Source organism: Grus americana, chromosome 15, assembly GCF_028858705.1.
Source record: "Grus americana isolate bGruAme1 chromosome 15, bGruAme1.mat, whole genome shotgun sequence".
NCBI classification, from domain to species: domain Eukaryota; kingdom Metazoa; phylum Chordata; class Aves; order Gruiformes; family Gruidae; genus Grus; species Grus americana.
Window position 1 is genome coordinate 15,697,296 of NC_072866.1, and position 19,271 is coordinate 15,716,566.

The 19,271-nt window shown below is 40.1% G+C and overlaps 1 protein-coding gene across 1 annotated transcript in view; it reads right to left on the bottom strand.

Annotated features, from left to right (window-relative positions):
- Positions 1-3,339: 3,339 nt before the first annotated feature.
- The window catches only part of OTOA (otoancorin), a 37,864-nt gene continuing 21,932 nt past the window's right edge, over positions 3,340-19,271 (bottom strand). Inside the window, exons 22-29 of the mRNA XM_054843280.1 lie at positions 16,189-16,376; positions 12,215-12,370; positions 10,751-10,893; positions 10,212-10,348; positions 9,110-9,207; positions 7,005-7,197; positions 5,752-5,841; positions 3,340-5,178 (exon numbers count right to left, since the gene is read on the bottom strand). Of these exons, the coding sequence (XP_054699255.1) occupies positions 5,774-5,841; positions 7,005-7,197; positions 9,110-9,207; positions 10,212-10,348; positions 10,751-10,893; positions 12,215-12,370; positions 16,189-16,376 (983 nt within the window). The 3' untranslated portion in view covers positions 3,340-5,178; positions 5,752-5,773. The remainder of the gene's footprint in view (positions 5,179-5,751; positions 5,842-7,004; positions 7,198-9,109; positions 9,208-10,211; positions 10,349-10,750; positions 10,894-12,214; positions 12,371-16,188; positions 16,377-19,271) is intronic.

Genomic DNA, 19,271 nt, shown 5'->3' on the forward strand with positions numbered 1-19,271 from the left:
AGTCACTTGGATTGTAAGCTCTGAACATGCCTTGTGTTCCTGCATCATGAAGGCAAGAAAATCCTCTCATTAATCCAGATTGGAAAAGCAGGCTGATGCTGAAGAGACAGATGGACGTTGGCTGCTTGCTACTCAAAGCAGGAAAAAAGTAATATATTTCTATCTATTTCTGGGTACAATTAAAGAACCAGATGTGAATTTTGATAAAAATATCCTGTGGTAACAAAACTGCTACAGGTCCTGATACCAGACAAGATCAGGTGGGGTATGTGAGCTCATCTCATAATTTCTCTGTTTAGGGACTGAGTAGATAGATATGGAAAGATAGTCTGATAATGGACCAGACACTTTACAAAAATATGAAGTTTTGGATACCTGGATGGTACACAGATTTATTTTGGTCTCTGAAAAGTTTGTCGTTTATCTGCACTTTTAAAAGCATGCTGTATAACAATGCACAAGATACTGTTTCTGAGGAACAATTTCAGATGGGTATTGATAAGAGAAATTTAACTTACATTGGAGTTTGAGTTTATTCTTCGCAGACCTGTCTTTTCTATCCAGTTTCCTTCCTGCCTTACTGGAAAGGGAAGTCAGATCCCTGACCTCAACTGCAGTGGAGTAAGCAGCCCACAAGGCTGTCCCACATCATATGACACAGGAGAGAATATTTTACTAATCAGGACTATAATGGAGTAAAATAAGGTCCTTAGCCCTCCTTAGGCCCGTGTATCTGCAGATCCTGCTTTAAAAAAACCCACAAATCCACACACTTATTAAAAACATTTTCATTGAGATAAGGAGACCACATTGCTTAAAGTTGTGAACCATCCTAGAATATCAGCCTTTTTTTTAAGGAAAAAAAAGAAACAAACCAAAAACAAAACAAAAAAGAGGAAGAGATTATTTGAAATTTGATTTCTACTTCTAAGGAAGACTGCCTATCACAAGGGAACAAGGTACCACGGTTTAACGAGTTCCTCGACTGATATGCCATAATTATGTGTGCACACTCGGAAGCAGCATGCAATATCTCTAACTACAACACAGTAAGAGCCAGAACACCAGCAAGTGCACTATGGCCGATGCTGTGGGATTATCTGTTCAAGTGACACGTTGCAGGCGACGCCAGACCCCAGGTGCATTTGGCTGGCACACCTGGGAGTCATGTCTCGCATCTGCTTCGACACGAGCAGACAACGGGACTCTAACAAGGTCTTGGTCTAATGTGATGGGACTGGTTTGTGTTATGGGAAAATAAATCGGGTGGTGATGACCCTAAGATAGGCACAGCAGTCAAGTGATAAGCTAAATCTGCCGTAATGCAGTACATAATTGCCTCTGGAGTATTTGAGCAGATTATAGAGAGGCAGATTATACAAAGACATAAAGCGCTGCTTAACTTTGAAATTAAAGAAGGATGCCATTTTTTTTTAAAGCGCTATCTTTAGAGCCTCACACTGATAGGAGTTGGTTAGCTCTGATGTGACAGATTGAGATCACTGGGAGTCAAACATTCCATGTACCGTACAAAACCTGACAACAGCCATAACACCAGCTCTAACAGGGACAGTTTTCAGACACTGGATGGGTAATTGGTTTTTTTTATCTTCAGAGATTTAAAGATACCACGATTGTGGCATTTCCTCAGTACCAGGTGGTAGGGATATTTTCTCTATTGGTGATCCAGAACCAGAAGCCCCTTTCTCTTTTCGAAACATGATTCTGAATATAAAGGTGTCAAGCACTGAAATAATAAGCCAACAAAGTGTTTCTTCCCATCTGCTAACCCCTTAAGAATCCTACATCCAATCAAATGAATTAAATGAAATACCTCCTCGTACATACTGCTGGACAGAGCCACCTGTCACACGTGGTTTACAACACTCAGAAGATCTAGGCCTACACCAGAGGTATGTCAGTCGGATGTATATCCTGCACTATGTACAGCAGCGCCTAGCAACCATCAGAGTAGTCACGAGTGGAGAGGAGAGCTGCAATTCTCACAATATGCAGATAAGAAAATTATTGTCATGATATATATTCTACAGCAGATTTATGCATTAATCTGATTTCTTTTTTCATTCTCAAATATAAATGTTAGAACTAAAATGATATAGGAAAAATTAAGCTTGGCTTAAACAAACGTTACCCACATGTACAACAAACAGCAACATTTCTTTAAGGATCAAAGAAATCTTTATGCAACATTTCTCTGTAGTATATTCTTCCCCAAAATCCTGATGGTGTGAAAAGAGAGGGACTGTGAGACATTTTTCCCATGAATGCATTCCAGGGAAAGTGATCGTGTGCATTTTGTATGTAATACATACATGCACAGGACAGATGCGTATGACTAGCAGTATCCTACGGCACGGATGCCTGCATTAAGGGTTCTGTGGTTTGTTTCGCAGGAGTGAAAAGGGAAATGTACACATTTCAGTTTCCTCTCAGTAGTGGAAAAGTGCCAGATTGTGAATGGATAGCAGATTACATACATGGAGAGCAGACTACATACCATGCATACTAGCACTCTCCATCTCTTTCTCTCCTTTCCATCTGTTCTTCCCACAGAAATTCAGTTTCAACAGTTTTGAGGGAGGTTTCTCATGAATCACAGTTTTTGTAGAATGGGTTTTTCCATCAGCGACCTTTATAAGAGGTACGTTGGCAAAAGTAAAATTGGTTTTCTACAATACTCACTGTCCAAGATGCTCACACCATCTTACGAACTGAATAGGATTTGTAATCTCACCGTGAAATAAGTACAACATCAAGCGTGTGCTCCACATTTACCCTTCCTACACTATTGTAAGAGATAGATATGTCTTTGACCAAATGTAAATGCAAGGCCAAAGTTATTAACATAATTATTAATTTAATAAAATAAATACATAATCAAAGAGTTCAGCTGTTTAAAAGCACTTGAGTTTGAAAGAAATTACAGCACAGATGGCACAAAACAAAGAGCTCACTCCTGCTCCAATTAAAAGCTAAACCTGACTCACATAATTGCAGATGGAATCACTCCCAGGTACATTGACAGAAGAAGATAATTTTCAGCTCATATAGATTTTTGAAGTGCTTAGTATAGCTAAGTCACGTATCTGACTTAAACAGCTGAACTGGAAATGCTGACTGTTGTCTTGACTATGACAATATTCTCCTGCATCTTCACTGAAGTGCACACAGAATTCAAGTCAGGCAATTTCTAGAAATCAAACAACCTTTTAGTACTTTCACATCTAAATGAGACAGAACTTTTTAATGTGAAAAAACAGATAAATCTTTATAATCTATTTGATCCATTGAAGTATTTTTTTGTTTTAGTGGGCATTTGCATGTATTTGCTGGGATTAACAATTTTTTTTCCATTTAAATAAATGTCACAATCTACTGTTTACATGCAGAAAAGGAAACCCAGCGGGAAAAGCTGGAATCTTATCGTTAGCATGAGAGAAAAAGGTGCAAGACATTTTACAGCCATAGTAGTTCTTTGCTCATAAAACGCAAAACTAAAGCACACAGTATTATCTGTAACATCACATCATGCTTGCCAGGGTTAGTTACAGGCAAAGGCAGTTCCTAGAACAGCAGACTGCTGAAGGGGGAGAGGGAACCAGGAGGGGGTGAAAGACAGCCAGGCTCTCACTGCCTACTTTGCCAGTAACAAAGCCCTGAAAATCAGGTTGGCTCCTGCTGCTGCAGAAATTACAGAATACATGGGACTGTGGTAGGAGCTGTTATTCCCAACAGCAGTGACAACTAACATTCACCCTTCCCCCAGCAGCAGCGAAAGCAGCAAACCTCTTTCCTCCAGTCTCTCCCTCTCAGCCCCACTCCTATTCCTTTCCCACGTGCAGCAAAATTTTGGTTCTGCTTTCAGGGCTGGGAAGCTAGATGTAATGTTTGCCATAAAGAAACACAAATAAAAGTTTGAAAGGTATTTACTACAGTACAGCCCTGAATGACAAAGGTAAACTTTTAAGTCTATGCATTGCCTTTTTTAGTCTAGAAAAGATAAAGACTTTTGCAATGGCAAAATGGAAAACGGTACCATGCATTCTTGGCATGAAATCATGTTGAACAACACGAAAATGTATGTTCACGTGCAGAGGGTTTATAACGTATCTGTTTTTTCCATTGTTTAAAATACTGAGGCGTGGCATGAAAAACATTAGACACATAAGCCATACGTTGATAAAACACATTAAAATATTTGTGGTTTATAATTATGTGAAATTCGTTATTATAGAGCTTGTGGAAAGTACTGGATTGACAGTCCTAGTAGTATGTAGACCCAGTGAACAGTTTTCCCTTACTATTCCTGGTCATGCTTCAACCCTACCTGAAGTGAAGGGACTATCTCATGATAGTCTGGTGGACTTGGCAGTGCTAGGTTAACGGTTGGACTTGATGATCTTAAAGGTCTTTTCCAACCTAAATGATTCCATGATTCTATTCTATGCTTCTATGATGAACATACGTGGGTTTCCACGGTGCATTGTCACATGAAATACTAACAGTATTGCCAATGCCCTCTGTGTCAACAGTTCTGCATTGAATACATACAGCCATCGGCAACTACAATTCATACAGGTGCTTAAATTATAAGAACACGTCATCACTTCTTATCTGAGCAGGATTTAAAACAGCAGCCCAGAGATGAAGCTATTTTATTGCAACAGTAGTAACGTTTAGTATGGTTTCTACTATGTCACACAGAAGGATAGCCGCTGTCCGGAGGAATGTGCACTCAAAGTATAAGAAGAAAACCCACCAGATGTCTACAAAAGCATGACAAAATTAGCCAACATAAAAAGCACTGGGTAGAACACATCATCCTCCAAATAACAGTCACCTGTGACCTGTCCCCTAGGTCATTCAGGCTCCTCCCTAACATGGAAGCATAGCTTTCAGTGGTTTTCTCATGAGACAGATAAGCCATTTCCAGTTTTGAAATTTGTCTGAAGTATTTGGAGGGATCCTGTGTTACTTGTAATGGTAAAAGTAGGGAAAGGGGATAAGGGGATACTTCATATCATGATGGCAGATGAAGGTGTTGCTTTTAAGAAATGAACCACTTTGCACTCAGGCATCTCAGAGCCTCTTGATTCTACTATTCTTGCTGAGCTGCAACTCTTCATCTCTAGCATCTCCTTTGTAAGCTCCGGGACACTGAAAATCAAAAAGCAAAGAAAAATACTAAGTCTTTTGACATACCTTGATTTGCAGTCTTAAAGGCTAAGTAGAACACTTAAGCATTTAGTTTGCTTAATTGGAATTCATACCTTAAGCCCACCAGTGCTCTCGATAAATTTTAGCCTGTCAAAATGGTGAAATCCAATGAAAGTTAATAGCAACATTCTTTTATTGGGAGATTATCAAAGCGGTTGTGAAATAAAATCTTATCAATAGACTGGAACAGGCAAGATACAGATTAATACCAACAACATGTTCCAAATAACAATGCAGTAATGGACTGGTGTTACATGGAATTTTAAATATACTTTTGTTAAGGCTGGCTTTACAGTAAAGATAAGATAAAGTGCTTTCCCCCTTGATTAGATTCTAAGATAGTCTAACAGAGGTACAAGACACCTCTGTAATGCAGAAAAATTATTCAGAAATTGTTATCTCTGTATTCAAAGCAGGAAGGGAGTCCCACAGCCCTTTGCCCTGTGTTGTTCAGTGTTACAGGTGAACTATGTTTCTGTTATAAAGCTACCTCTTATTGAAAATATAACTTACCTTAAGCTTAACAATCATGGATTCAGAAAGGCAGGTGCAGTGTAAACACAGTACACAACCAGATGCCGAAGCCACTCAAACAAGGAGCACCTGGAAAGCAGAAGGCATTATGTCTTAGTGTCACGATACAGTTCAGGTCTAGTACAGTCTTGCCTACAGCACCCCAGAGAGGTGCAGCAAATTCCAACAGCTGGATCCTAACTACAATCAGCTGCTCAAAAGACGACACCGGTCAGAATGGTCACTTCCAGTTTAACACACGCAGCTCTGAAGAGAAGCATTTTCTAGGGGTGGTACTCACTAGAGATAGGAATAATGAACGAGAACCTCAAGAACTCAGGTGATCGTTCCCAGAAAACTCCTCCCTTTGCCATATCTACAGAGGGAACAGGTCACACGTGCAAGGGAGCTGGGCCGAGAGCACCGCCCAGGTGCCTCTGGGAAGGCCTGCTCTAATTCCAGCAAGGGCATCATAGCAATTTAGTTTTAACACTTCAACATCCCTCTCTCTTCTTCAACAGTTTATGTCTCGCTAGTGTCACTGGAAGCAACAACAGTTGCTGTCTGGTAAGGATAAGTTCTTGACATTGGCTTGACTATTTGCAAACTCTCACTCATTGTAAAACGTCCATTAACGTGCGTGCCAGCGTAACTTGCCCAGTATAAACTGCAATATGGGAAAGTAAAACGTTAAACCACTGAAGCATAGGTACTAATAGGCTTTAATTCCAAATAGGATGGGAACAGCAGGAAAAACTGATCAAGGGGTCCTACAGTCTGGATAAGGATGCTAATCTGCCCCAATGCTACCTCCTTTCCCCCTTGCAGCTCTGCAAACAAGGTGCTGCTACAGATAAAGGTTGTGATCTGAAGGTCCAGAGATGGAGAGCCCTGCCTTAAATTTAGGCAAAGAATATTGAAAAGAAGGACAGGGAAAAGCTCACTGTTTCAGACTACATTTTACACAAGCTAGTGCTTAGCATAGTGTAATGTTACTAGCAGCAGATGGCTGCCAATGCCATCTGACAATCTTCCTCCATTATCTCTCGCTGTGGGTAAATCCAACAACATCCTTGCTGTTTGTCTTGGTCAGGCATGTGATTTGAGGTATCAGTTAAAAAGCTGATTAGAACCTTCACTGTACCCCACCTTCAAAATACAGCTTTGACCCTGGTGGATGCTGCGAGGCTGTACACCCCGCTGGGGCGTGTGTCCTTCCCCTCTCAGCAGGAGGAGAGAGCAACTCTACTCACGGTTTGGAGCTGGGGTTTGCACCACCTGGGTAGTGCTTGCCCCGTTTTGTGTCTCTGGGGTGCTTGTCCTGGCTCCATCCAGCGCCAGCTGAAGGCTCTGGAGCTGCGATGCATTCAGACGCTCACGCTGCGACCTGGTAACCATGGCGGCATTTTCAGGGCCCAGGTTTGCTATTTGTTCTGGGGACAATGCCTGGGAGGAATAAAAGCCAGAAAAATTGGTTTAGGCTGTCAATTATATGAGGCAGGTAAGGAATCAGAAGTCAGCTCTGTCTTGCATTTGGAATGAGGGGAAGTAGCCTTCAACATTTTGTTGCTATAAAAGAGCTCAAGAGAGCTTAAAAAAATCCTCTGCATTCATTTACTTCGCTGACCACTCATTTATATTTCACCCTTCTCTTTGCTGCCGGAATCTGACAGCTTGAGAAGCTTTCTATGCCAACACTGTACTGGACACTTCTTCAATATAGTGCTGGAGTTTAATTTTCCAGCCACTTCTTTTCTGATTTGTTCAAAGACTGATGACATTGTGCGTCCTCTTCTGTTTATTTATTTCCTTCATTTATTTCTTCTTACATCTGCTCCCAAAAAACCTCACTTGAACCTATGTTTGACCTTTGATTAGAGTTAGCATTAGAACAATGAGATGAAAAAAACCCAGGATTTAATCTCAGTATTCAATTTTCTCTTTTAGACTGAAAGTCTTTCAAGTTTGGTCATAGTCAAACTTGTGTTTAAAAGTGAAACATGGTAATCATAATCTTACAGTCATTATCTTATATCACATAGCAATTAACCAGCTTGTAAAGCCTGCATGTATTGGGCATGCTGGATTGCTTCGATTCCAGTTAACGTTCTGCAGTCACAAGAATTTTACCCCTCCTACACAACAAGCCTTCTTTGCTCCAACAATTCTGTATCCAGGATCTACTTTAGAAAGACTGAATTCCCCTTTCAAGTAGGTCAGACAATGGAGCAAACCCTGCCCAATTTTTCATTGTCTACCAAATGGTGCGTTCTTTTAAACTGAGTAAACTCATGTAAATGCCTACAGGTCCAGAAGTTTTGAATTGAGCCTCTTCCTAACTCAATTAAAGTCCATAATACGATGTAATTTTTCATAAATCAAAAGCTGAATAATGTATACAGCTATAAAATGAAGTCATACAAAACCTGCGTAAAAACAAAATCTGCTTTGAATCTTTCAAATAGAGAAAACTCTTCCAAGAAGGTGCACTGTTATTTAAGCATATTTTGCAGTATCATTACTATGATTACTAACAAAAATGTATGCTATTTGGAAGAAATTCTACAAGATGCTACAGATCTTCAGTTTTGCTTGTTTTTCAAAGAAATATTTTCACTAAGGACATTTCAGGCTTATCTAAACTGTCAGTGGTACTGTGCAGAACAGTTAGTGTTCAAAGAGTTTTTCTCTTTTATGGAAGCTGACACAGTTAACTATCTGTTTAGCTCATCTGCCCATAAGTACATTGCTTGCCCAAGCATCTGAAAGAGACCAGCCTAGGCAGAATATTAATCTTGTCACTAAGTCAAAGAGAGTCTGGGACAACGATCTCAAGATTCACATTCTAATTGCTGGTCCACATTCAGAACTGCTGTAATTAGATATAATTTCTTTCTGACCCGTATCTGCCTGTACAATCTGTTTTTCAGAGCTAACTCAGGAGAATGTTGCCAGATTTTAGGATAATAAAAAAGCTCATACATAGTCAGCAAAGAAATTTTAGCTATGATAGCATCCTTGCAAGTATTAATAAATAGAGAAGAAAACTCAAATCTGAATACAGTGTTGGAAGAAAGAGAGTCCATTCCCTGCTTTCTGACCCTAGATCTTTGCTTTTTCCTTGGCACATATTTGGAAGAATAAATAAAGCTTGTCTAGCATATTTTATGGGCATCACAAATACAGATGATATAGCTGAAAGTTAATGTCTCAGATCCTTGACTGCCTCTCATTTAACGCACCATAGAAAAATTCTTTCTGAAACCCCAAACCAAACTATAAATCAGTACTTCAGTTTATTCATACTAGAGTAAAAATGATAGAAATTTGGTTATTTCTTCAGTAATTGAGTTCTTACTTGGAAAATTTCAGGAGGTATACGTCTTATTGCTATTGGCTGGAAACATGGCATCAAGTTTTTATCGAAAGCTTTTAATTCATCCTCATTCAAACCACCTAAAAAACCCAAACAATAGGAAGAGAACTCAGTTAATACTCTTTTTATTAGATTTATTTTTAGGCTAATACAGATTTTAAGCATTTATACAAAATATCCAATAAATTATTTACTCAGTGCATTATGGAGAGAGATACTGGTTCTTTTGTTTGTTTCTTTCTTTCTTTCATTATATTCCAACATTACAAATCATCTGACCTTAACCATTGGTATGGAGCGTACTCTACCTGAGTTACTTTAGCTTGGAAAAGAAACAAAAAGAGACAATGATAAAAATCAATAAAATCAAAAGCAGCGTTATTAGGGAATGCTAGTTCATAGCCTCTTCTGATGCAAGATTAGAAAGCATTAGCATGCAACGGGAGTTAGTTAGTTAGTTCTTCACCCATTAGGCACTTACAGTGTGGAATCACTGCCGCAGGCATCGTGGATGCTAAAATTTATGAGAGTGCAAAGTGCAGTCAAACGATCACAGGGAAAAAAATCCATGAATGAAAGTGTGTGTGACCTCTGGCTCAGGAAGTCTCCGAGGCTGTGAGAGCACTCTGGAACAGTACCGCTCCAGGCTAACCCTGCTCTTTCGCTCTTCTCTGGGCAGCCCATTCCTTCCACTGTTGGAGGCAGGATGCTTGGTCAGCAAAAGCGCTACTCTGACCTGATACAGCCACTCTTGTAGCAGCACCGTTCACAAATAGTGACTGGGTCTGAAATCCTGGTTGGTTTTGCCCTCCTTGATTTACCCTTTCCAACTTACAGAACCCAAATGACTTCAGGCTGTGCTCCCCAAAGTCGCTTTGAGCAGATTCAGAGAACCTTATGGAGAATACCACAACTTTTCCTTAGTGCTAATGAAATTGCTGGATGTCCATCCCTACAGGTGACTCCTCTCTGGAAGAAACGTCTTTTGCCAGTCTAGAAAAATGCACTGCTATGTGAACCTGCCTCTTAACGCTTAACAACAAGGCTTCAGAACCACCACTGTCTGGAGCCTCAATCTTGTTACCTGCTATAGTACCAATCTCCTGTAAAATCGAGCCATTCCAGCTGGTAGCAGTACCAAACACAGATTCTGTCATCTTCTTAAATTGTCTCAAAACAGGGGTGCTACAAAACAACAGGCCAATTCTTACAACGGCAGCACTGCAAAAGGCAACAAAGTTAATGTTACATGCTGCAATTACATGCAATACTAAATATGACTGGAATAGACTTAATCTGCTGTAAGAAGACTGCAAACTAATTTTCAAGTTAAAATATATGTACACAAATTGCATATAAATGTTGAATGCTTTGAGCAAAAAACTGTGTTTCTCAATGTGATACTTAAATGGTGGGATATAAATGGCAGAGGAAATCTAAAATAGAATATATTTTAAACAACCAGTGTGTGTCTTCCATAACAGTTATTGCCTTTCTAAAAGCATTTAAAATATAAAAAAAGTGTCCTTTAGGCTCTGGAAATTTTAAAGGAAAACAAATTGCACAATAAATTTTATTAATAGAGATACTAATAAATACTTCATTAAGTATGAAATGCAGTACCTGAATTCAGCACTCCTTATGGACATGATTTCTGTGGAGTTCAGAGCACAGAGAATAGCTCCTAATCCAACTAAATCAAAGCTTTTTAGTGTACTGATTGTCTGGCCAGAGTCTTCTAGAAAACCTTGCAAAATAGATCTTGCCTACAAAAAGCGCAAGATATTAGTGCATGAACAGAGTAAACATAATTGAAGGTTTTGTTACTAGAAGCTCAAAATCTTAACAGACTATAGACCGTATATAATCCCGAGCCTCCTCAATGTAATTAATTGGAGTTTTGCCATGGCCTTCAGGAGGAGCACTGTCACCACCTATATGTGACACTTAAACAAGACGCTGTTACACAACCACTTTCCAAGTGCAAGTTGTAAGCGCTCTGGACCTCTTCTGCCGGGTCACAAGCATCACCAGAAGAAATGAGCCCAAGTAGAAGGAGAACTGCCCAATTCAATTAAATTGCTAGAGCATAAATTACTCAAGGGATCAACATGAAATTTTTAGTTTTTCTAATACTCAGGTTGTCATATATAGGTAGTGACCTGAGTTTAGGATTAAATTTCAGATATGAATGGGATATTGGTACCAAAATGCCTTTGCAAGCCTGTCATTTAGGATGGAGCTCATCCTAACCTAACCACTTAACAATTGTCTGTCTAGCTTAAGCCTGCCACCAAGGCATCCTCCAAAGTCAGTGAAAGAAACAAGCATCTTCCAAGATTTCCTAATCTATCCACAATGCTGAGCCTCAAGTAACTAGTTTAAACTAGCTGCATAACTTTTAGACAACTGAAGTTAGGCAGGCTGAATCTCTTTTAACTAGCTATTCTTACTGACAGCAGGAAACCTCAAAAGCCAACCAGTAGTGTATAAAATCCTCCCAAGTGCTTCCTTCTGATAGTGATCTTCAGAGCAAGAATCTATTAACCAGATTTGTGATATTCTGCCAAAGCTGGCTGCAATCATGCAGCATCAGTGCAACCGAGGAGCCCCTGATGGTGTGGGTCACACAGTCAGAAGTATGCTGCCAATTGTACAGACAAATAAAAGCTTTTAACTCTTATTATGAAAGTCCCACTGGCATAACTAGAAGTTATTAAAGGAAAGGAAGATGAAAGGAGCATAACTTGGGCTTCTAAGGCAATAGATGCTGGGGTTGCGGGGCACACAATTCTTCAGTGATTACTTCTGGTCAGGAAGAGCTGACCTCTTTCTACTACTTAGCGGGCAAGTGCTAAAGAATACACTTGTCACCACCACAACTAATATTGATTGATATCCTCTTGGCCCAGGGAAGCCGGCAGCCAGGCAGACACCAGCGCTGACCTACCTGCCCACTTTCACTGGGGTCGCAGCTGCAGGAAAGCAGCAGGGAGCAGTGTGGATTACCTGTATCTGTTTCCTAGGCGATTCCAGAACTTCAGTCCCAAAGCTGCTCTTCAGGAGTACATTCAATAACGTACTTACCTGGGTAAAAGTCCATTCTGTTTGCTGACTAAGGACAGAAATGGTGTCGACAGACTGCAAATCCAGCTCTTCGATTTCACGTTCAGTGAGAGCCAGAGCAATGCGGCCCAGGGAAACAATATGATAACTCTTCCACTCTGGCAGCGATCCCCAAACCTTTAGAAGAGATTCATTAATATCTGTTAGATCATTATAAATCTTCCTCTGTACACACCATTCTCAAACCCCTTGGTTTTAAAACTCCCAATACCCGAAGTATGCCTCTCTGCACACAAAAGGCAGAGCTTAGGTATTGTGAAGGTTTTCAAGGTTCTACACTAATAATGGTTAGTTTATCTTAAAATGCTGCAATTTGTACAGCTTGAGCTTGTTGATAAGTCAGCGCAGGGATTGCTGGAAGTGCTGCTGTAGGAGCAAGTACCACTAAAACCAATAAAAATGTGAGTGTGTGCCGAGATCCACACTCTTACACCGCTTTCGTGGAAGCAGCACCTGGACTACCCTGGCATCTATACCAGCTGCAATCGCTCCAGAGGAGTGACTTTAAATTGCTTTTATGACCAGTCATTCTGGCTCAGTCATTGACGAGGAAAGCAGAAATCGAAGTAGAGAATCAGGTAATGCAGACAAATAGTCAGTTCCTAAAGATCTAATTTCTAGTTTGTCTGCATACAATATTAAAATAATTTTAATGTGTTTGTACAGATACAGTCAAATCTGTAAAGCTCTGTAAAAACAAAGAAATAAGCAGGGGCTCTTCTATACCAGTACTAATGTATCTAAACTGATAAATTTCACTGTTTTTAACTTTATCTGTGATACAGTTACAGTGATTCAAAAGCTGTCACAGATCAGCCCAAAGAAAAATTTGATTTCAGGAAAAGGTCTGCCTGAATAAGGAATAATGAAAGTCCATTGAGAGCTGAATTTGCAGAGTCCAGAACTGTCAATTACGTTTAGTTGGAAACAATAGAAGATGGTAGTCAGTGGTTAGTATCACTCAGGATGTGGCCAATTGTCTTTACAGAAAAAAGACACTGGGTTTTGTCTGGAGGAAGTGACTTGAACAAGATGAGCATACATTAAAAAAAAAAAAAAAGCCTCCTTTAAAGGTCTCATGTACTTCAGCAACTTTGCGTTATGTTGGTCAATACATGACAGTTTTCTAGTACATGATTGTGCTGCTAACTCCACATAGGAAAATAAAACTAAAAGCCAAGTCCTGGGCCAGATCTCTGGAAAAAGACACTCCTTATGCAGAGCTGCAGACTTTCTGCTGTTCATACCGACATGCATATCCAACAGAGCAGCCCCAGGACTGCTGAGGTGCTTTTCTCAACTATGACCCTCGGGTTAAGGATTTGTTTAAGAGATGCTTTGCTGGACCCGTACCTCCTGACTGAGTTTCCACTCAATCTTTTATGTTGGTTTTACGATGTCATAAAGAAACAGAAAAAGGGTCTAAGACTGAGAAATTTCAATCTTTTTAAAAAAACCAAACAGATAGTAAAAAGGCATTAGCCCAATTTTAAAGCTCTTAATTCTCTAGCTTAAGAGATACATGAAACACATCAGTTAAAAATGTCATGTGTCTATTTCCTGATCTAGGTCTTAAACTACAGAATTTTAAGTACTTCATAAACAGTACTATGCCACAGTGGCAGATGACATCTCAGAAGTAACGATATAAATAACACAACACATGAAACTGAAACACTCGTTTGTCTTCATTCACCTAGAGACTACAGATCCATACATCTGTTACTATCGCAGAGCTTGGAGACCTTCCACTTACAAGTGAGCTAAGCTTCTTACTTTCATTAAGACACAATCTGATAACTAGAATTTTTGACTTAGTTTGGGACCACGAGTAGGTACACAGTTTCTTTTAGGGGAAATGACCAATTTAGGAGAAATTAAAGATGGCTTAATCAACCCTTTAATCAAAGATGCCCTTTAGTTAATAACATAACAGCATCTTATGCACATAATTTCCAAGAGCTTTGCCTGTACTATCTGAATTCTCATGCTTCACGTTCAGTGTAACACCATGTTGCATTTTGCAAATTAATATATAGGAAATTTGTCTTTGTCTAGCAGCAATCTGTCTTACCAACACTCATACAGACAGAATATACTTTCATTCAGTGCACTACAGAGCTGTGTATCTTTGAACTGAATATAGCTGGGATATGAGTGTATTAACCTTGTTGGCAATTTCTCTACAACAGGTATCACTCTGTATACCATTATGTTGCACTGCTGTAAAATATTTTAGTTCCCACTATCTCAGATGAGCATTGTTTTTATTTTCTTGTAGGATTGTATTTTTTTCCCCTCTTCCTACCCACAGCTCCATGCTGAGAGAGGGAAGAATGCATTTGATGCAGTAGGCTGCTGTCTACTGCAACAAGGCAGCAGAGATAGAATTGCAGAGTCACCATCTACTTTCAGAAATCTGGTTAGTGGCACTTCTCTTCCAGCACCTGCAGTTCAGGAGTTTTAAAAGCTGAGCTTCACTGCTAAAAACTGCACTCTTGGCCTCATCTACCCAAATGTCATGGTCAGCTCCACTACTTTGGCTAGCTTCTAGTTTAAGGAGATGGTGCCCAGGCCCACCTTGTCGCCTGCTCCCACTTTCCTCCAGAGGTCACAGCCCTCAGATCTCCAACCATCTACATGCGTACTACTTGCAGCCAACTGCACTTGTAGATGCTTCCTAACCTCATTCTGTCAGAATGATCTGATGGAGCCTAAAAAGGACTTTTAAAACATCAGATCATTTTGACAGAATGGGATTACAGAGTAGCTAGCCACGTGGAGATGGAAGCAGAGACCAGATAACCTCCAGCAGATGCTGGTGACGGGAAGCTGAAGATAGGCTGGGGATGGTAACCTCTTCACCTCTGGGTTTTCTACAACCAAAACAAAACAACCTGTCTGACTGCACCCTAAGGCTCTTCCTTGCTGAAACAAAAGCATGTTTGGGATACTACCTGTTCCCTGGCAGTGCAGGTAACCACAAAGCAGCAAGAAGAGATCACCCCTGGGGAGGAGTGCAACACCAACAACAGAGATGGAGCGAGGTCTGACTTCCCTCCCAGCCCACAGCTGGCCAAGGCAGCACTGCTCAGAGCCCAGACACCTTGCTGATGTTCCATCCCAGACACAGCACACTGAACTGCACCCAGCACAGCACTCTGCCTCGAGTGTCTGGCACAGACCCTGCGCTGCAGTGCCAGGCGGGGAAAAGTTTTAGTCCTGACTGCAGCACAGACATCACGTATGGGCTGAGCCCAGGACAGAGACCCCTCTGAGGAGCTCAAGAGGAGCTGCAGGGAGTAGTGACAAGAGCTGAGACTACAGCCCTGTTCCTCTCCATCAATCTACGGCCTGGCAAAGATAGAGGTCTTCTTTCTGCTGTGTTTCCATAACTTGCACTCACTAGTACCACGCTAGTAAAGAAGACTAAATGCATGTGGTTTATTCTCCTCCCTAAAATTTCCCACTGATGGGTTTGTCCCTGCCTGTGACAAGAAGGTGGGAGAATGAGCTTTATTCAGCTAATAACAGTCTCTTTCAGTCAGTCTGGTTTTACACCACTGTAAACTATATTTAATGTTGATATAGACAGTTTAACAATCTGCTCTTAATTCTCAGCAGGCCAATCATCAGCTTATAGTACTGCTTGCTGATTTTTCATTTATGAAAGAAAAGTGAAGCAACTGAAAAGCAATTCAAAAGTAAAAGCACTTGAGGTTTTCAGCTGCCAATAGCTCAGAACTACTTGCCTGTTGACTCTAAAGCAAGGGCAATAGTCTTCTATCACCATCTCACATTATTTTTCCAATAAACAATAGATATTCTTGCAGCAGTAGTGACATTGCCGTAGCACAGTTATTTTAGAACTGCACAGTTCAATAACAGCAAATCAAATTATAGATTTAATTTTCCTTCACAGACAGGATAGTTACCTCCTTGGCTTTTTCCTTCAAGGCAATAAGCTGAGAATTGTTAAAACCTGAGACAGTCCCAAGAAGTTCCACGCTTTTGTCAAAAGTCCCTGCATCCATACATTTCAGTTCCTGAACTGACCAGAAGACATTTGCTTCTGCTAATTTAATAATTTCATCTGAAGAAGGAGCTCTGGTTCCCAGGCAATCTGGAAAAAAAGTCAAATAGCAAGAGTTTTCTTCCAGGAGACTGAAAAAAAGAAATCGAAGCAATATAGAGATTTAAGAGGGTGACAGACTATGAATTAACTGCAGCTGATGCGATACTGATAAATTCATTATCTTGTAATGAAATAATTTCTTTAAATATTTACATTGTTAACATCCTGGATATAGAACTAGAATTCACCTAGCTTGCAAAAAATTGGTTATATTCTTCATCCTCCAAAGGCAGTGCATGCTGGAAAAGAAAATGGGAACAGACATATATTTCAGAACGGTTACAACATAGGATGCCACAGTAAAACTAAATTCTGGATGTGTGCAAGAAGAGTAACCAATATCTTGCAAGTTTCTTTCAAGTCTAATTCCCTAAAGGCATCAAAACCCAGGCAAGGGCTTATTCTGAGGTAAACCCACCATTTGCCAGGAGCTTTGCTTCAGAGACAATGAAATGCAAATCTTCAGGATGACCTCGGTGGAAGTCTCCATACAGCTATGTCATTGTTCACGAAAAAATGTTGCAGCTGAATAAACTTCTCCATGCTCAAACAGCACATATGTGAATCCAGCTCAAGAGGAAAGTAACAGACATGAGAGGTCCTTTTACTCTGAAATACCCTGACAAAGATGTATGTTTTGTCAGACTTGCCTGACATTTAAACAAGGTGAAGACAGAAGCTGGATGTGTCAGAGACACACGGCGCTTGTTCTTTATGTCAAGCATGTTGTTAAAATGTCAGGATCTGGAGAGGGATGTTCACTTACAACAGAACTGTTTGGACAAACTCCATTTAAAAATCTTATTTACGGTCAGGTTCTGGCCCTATGCATGATCAAACAAGACAGTTTCCATTGTGTGTTTTAACAAATCCTGGTCTTTGTTGGCATAATCTCCCCCTAATATTGATGGAAAGCAGAAATTAGAATCCTAATGTGGTTCCTCGCTGCTCTCTCTCCTATCACTAATTTAGGAAAACCTTATTAAATAATTATCTAAACCAAATAATCCCTACATGTCTTCAGATATGGTCATTAGCAGTAAAAAGCAAGAATTTCACAGACGCTGTGCCTGAGCTAAGCTCCCCCAGATAAATAAATTAAAGTGAGGATGTACAAAGTAGATTTGTACTTTGAAAGGAGGCAGTGGAGGGATTTATTTGCATCAAAGGAAGCTGCAATAGTGGGTAGAACACTGAAAAGATTGAATCTGTTGAGCAAACGAAAATGTTGTTCAGCTTCCACTGTACCAGCTGATGTTCTGCTCTCCCTTTACACGGCCCTCTCCTGCAGCTGCATTGTTTCACTTTTCCCTGCTGCAAAAGGTCAGCTTTTCTCATGTAAATACTACCCACCCAGACACAATGCAGTTCCCTTCCCCAAGTCAGGAAAACCTAATATTTTGTGTTCTTGGAAACAACATTGATTTTATTATTTGTAACACACCAGATACATTGGTGCGATTACAGAGGGAAATACTAATTAGACTCCTGGCTTTGCTTCCTTTATCTGATGCTACTTCACTCTTCCTTTTGCTATATAATCACATTTAGTTTGATGAAGAACATATAATATATAGAATATATTATAACATCTCAGTGCTTGGGGTAAGTAACTTGAATTCTTTTTCCAGCACTGCCACTGCTCTCTAGTAGCATCTCGGACACATGACTCCTCAGTTTTGCCTCAGAGTTGTTCCATCTTGCGTTAACCACCAACTTTGCTTTTATCTTGATATAGACATAGATGTAAGAACTGGTAATTGATACTGTTATTAATATTAGCTCACAACTGGACTGTGGGAAATGTAAAATAGCAGGTTGTAGCATGAAGAGTATCAATGTTATTCTAGAGCCATTTTCATAAACCCCAATTTTTTAGTGATTTACAAATCAGCCATAAAACCTCATTCCTTATTAAAACTACCGTGTGAGTTGTGTGGAGTTGATAAGATTATGTTTGTAACAGAACTTCAATACCACACTTGGACTGCAGAAGGATTTCTTCTTAGACTAGCACAAACAATCCTGCAATTTTTCATCTCCCACACTCCCCCTCAGCTGAGCTCATGCACCCCAAGTGCAGAACGAAAAGCCTCTGTAGCCCTGGAGCCCTGTTATCCTTTCACAAAGATCATTAGCTTCACTGGCAGGTTTATATTGGTCTTGCAATGCAGATGAGACAGCTCTGCAACTGCACTGGACGTGAGTTAGTCTGATTAGAGAAGTCTTTGGGATTCACGCTGTTGTGATCCAGAGGCCTAAAAAAAGCACACGTAAGGACACAAGCACACTGAAATACCTGATGCCGAACCTTTAGTCCTATGGCCCATGTCTAAAGAAATATGATTTATGATCTGACTGTTTACTTGTTGAAGGAAGAGTGAATTTCATGCATACAGCTGGACTAATACTCTGTTATTCTACCAGCTCAATTCTGCTTTTTTAGAGCATGATAATTGTGTAATGACTCCTCTGATCAACAGAGGTCATGGGTTTTTTCTGGCTATGCAAAAATACGACTCTGTAGAACACTCTCTGTATATGAATACAGGATTATCAGGAGCAAATTCATTCCCTGAGACACACAGTCATCATTCAGAGTTGCTGTTATACAAGCAGATGGATTTCCATAGTGGCTCAGGGCTTGCTGAGAGCTTGGACCTGTATTCTGTTAGGCAGAAAACCAATGGGGAGATTTTCAAAGACAAAGGCAGACAGTACCAAACTCCTTGAAATTGTTAGGGTCTAAATTTCTTTTAGTGTTTTCAAAAGCCTTCCCACAGCAGGGTTGTTTTCCATGGCACAGGACAGCATAGCTTAAAAATTCTACCTGGGTGAATTTCAAGTAAGAGAAAGAACACAGCTACTGTAATAATAGAATAT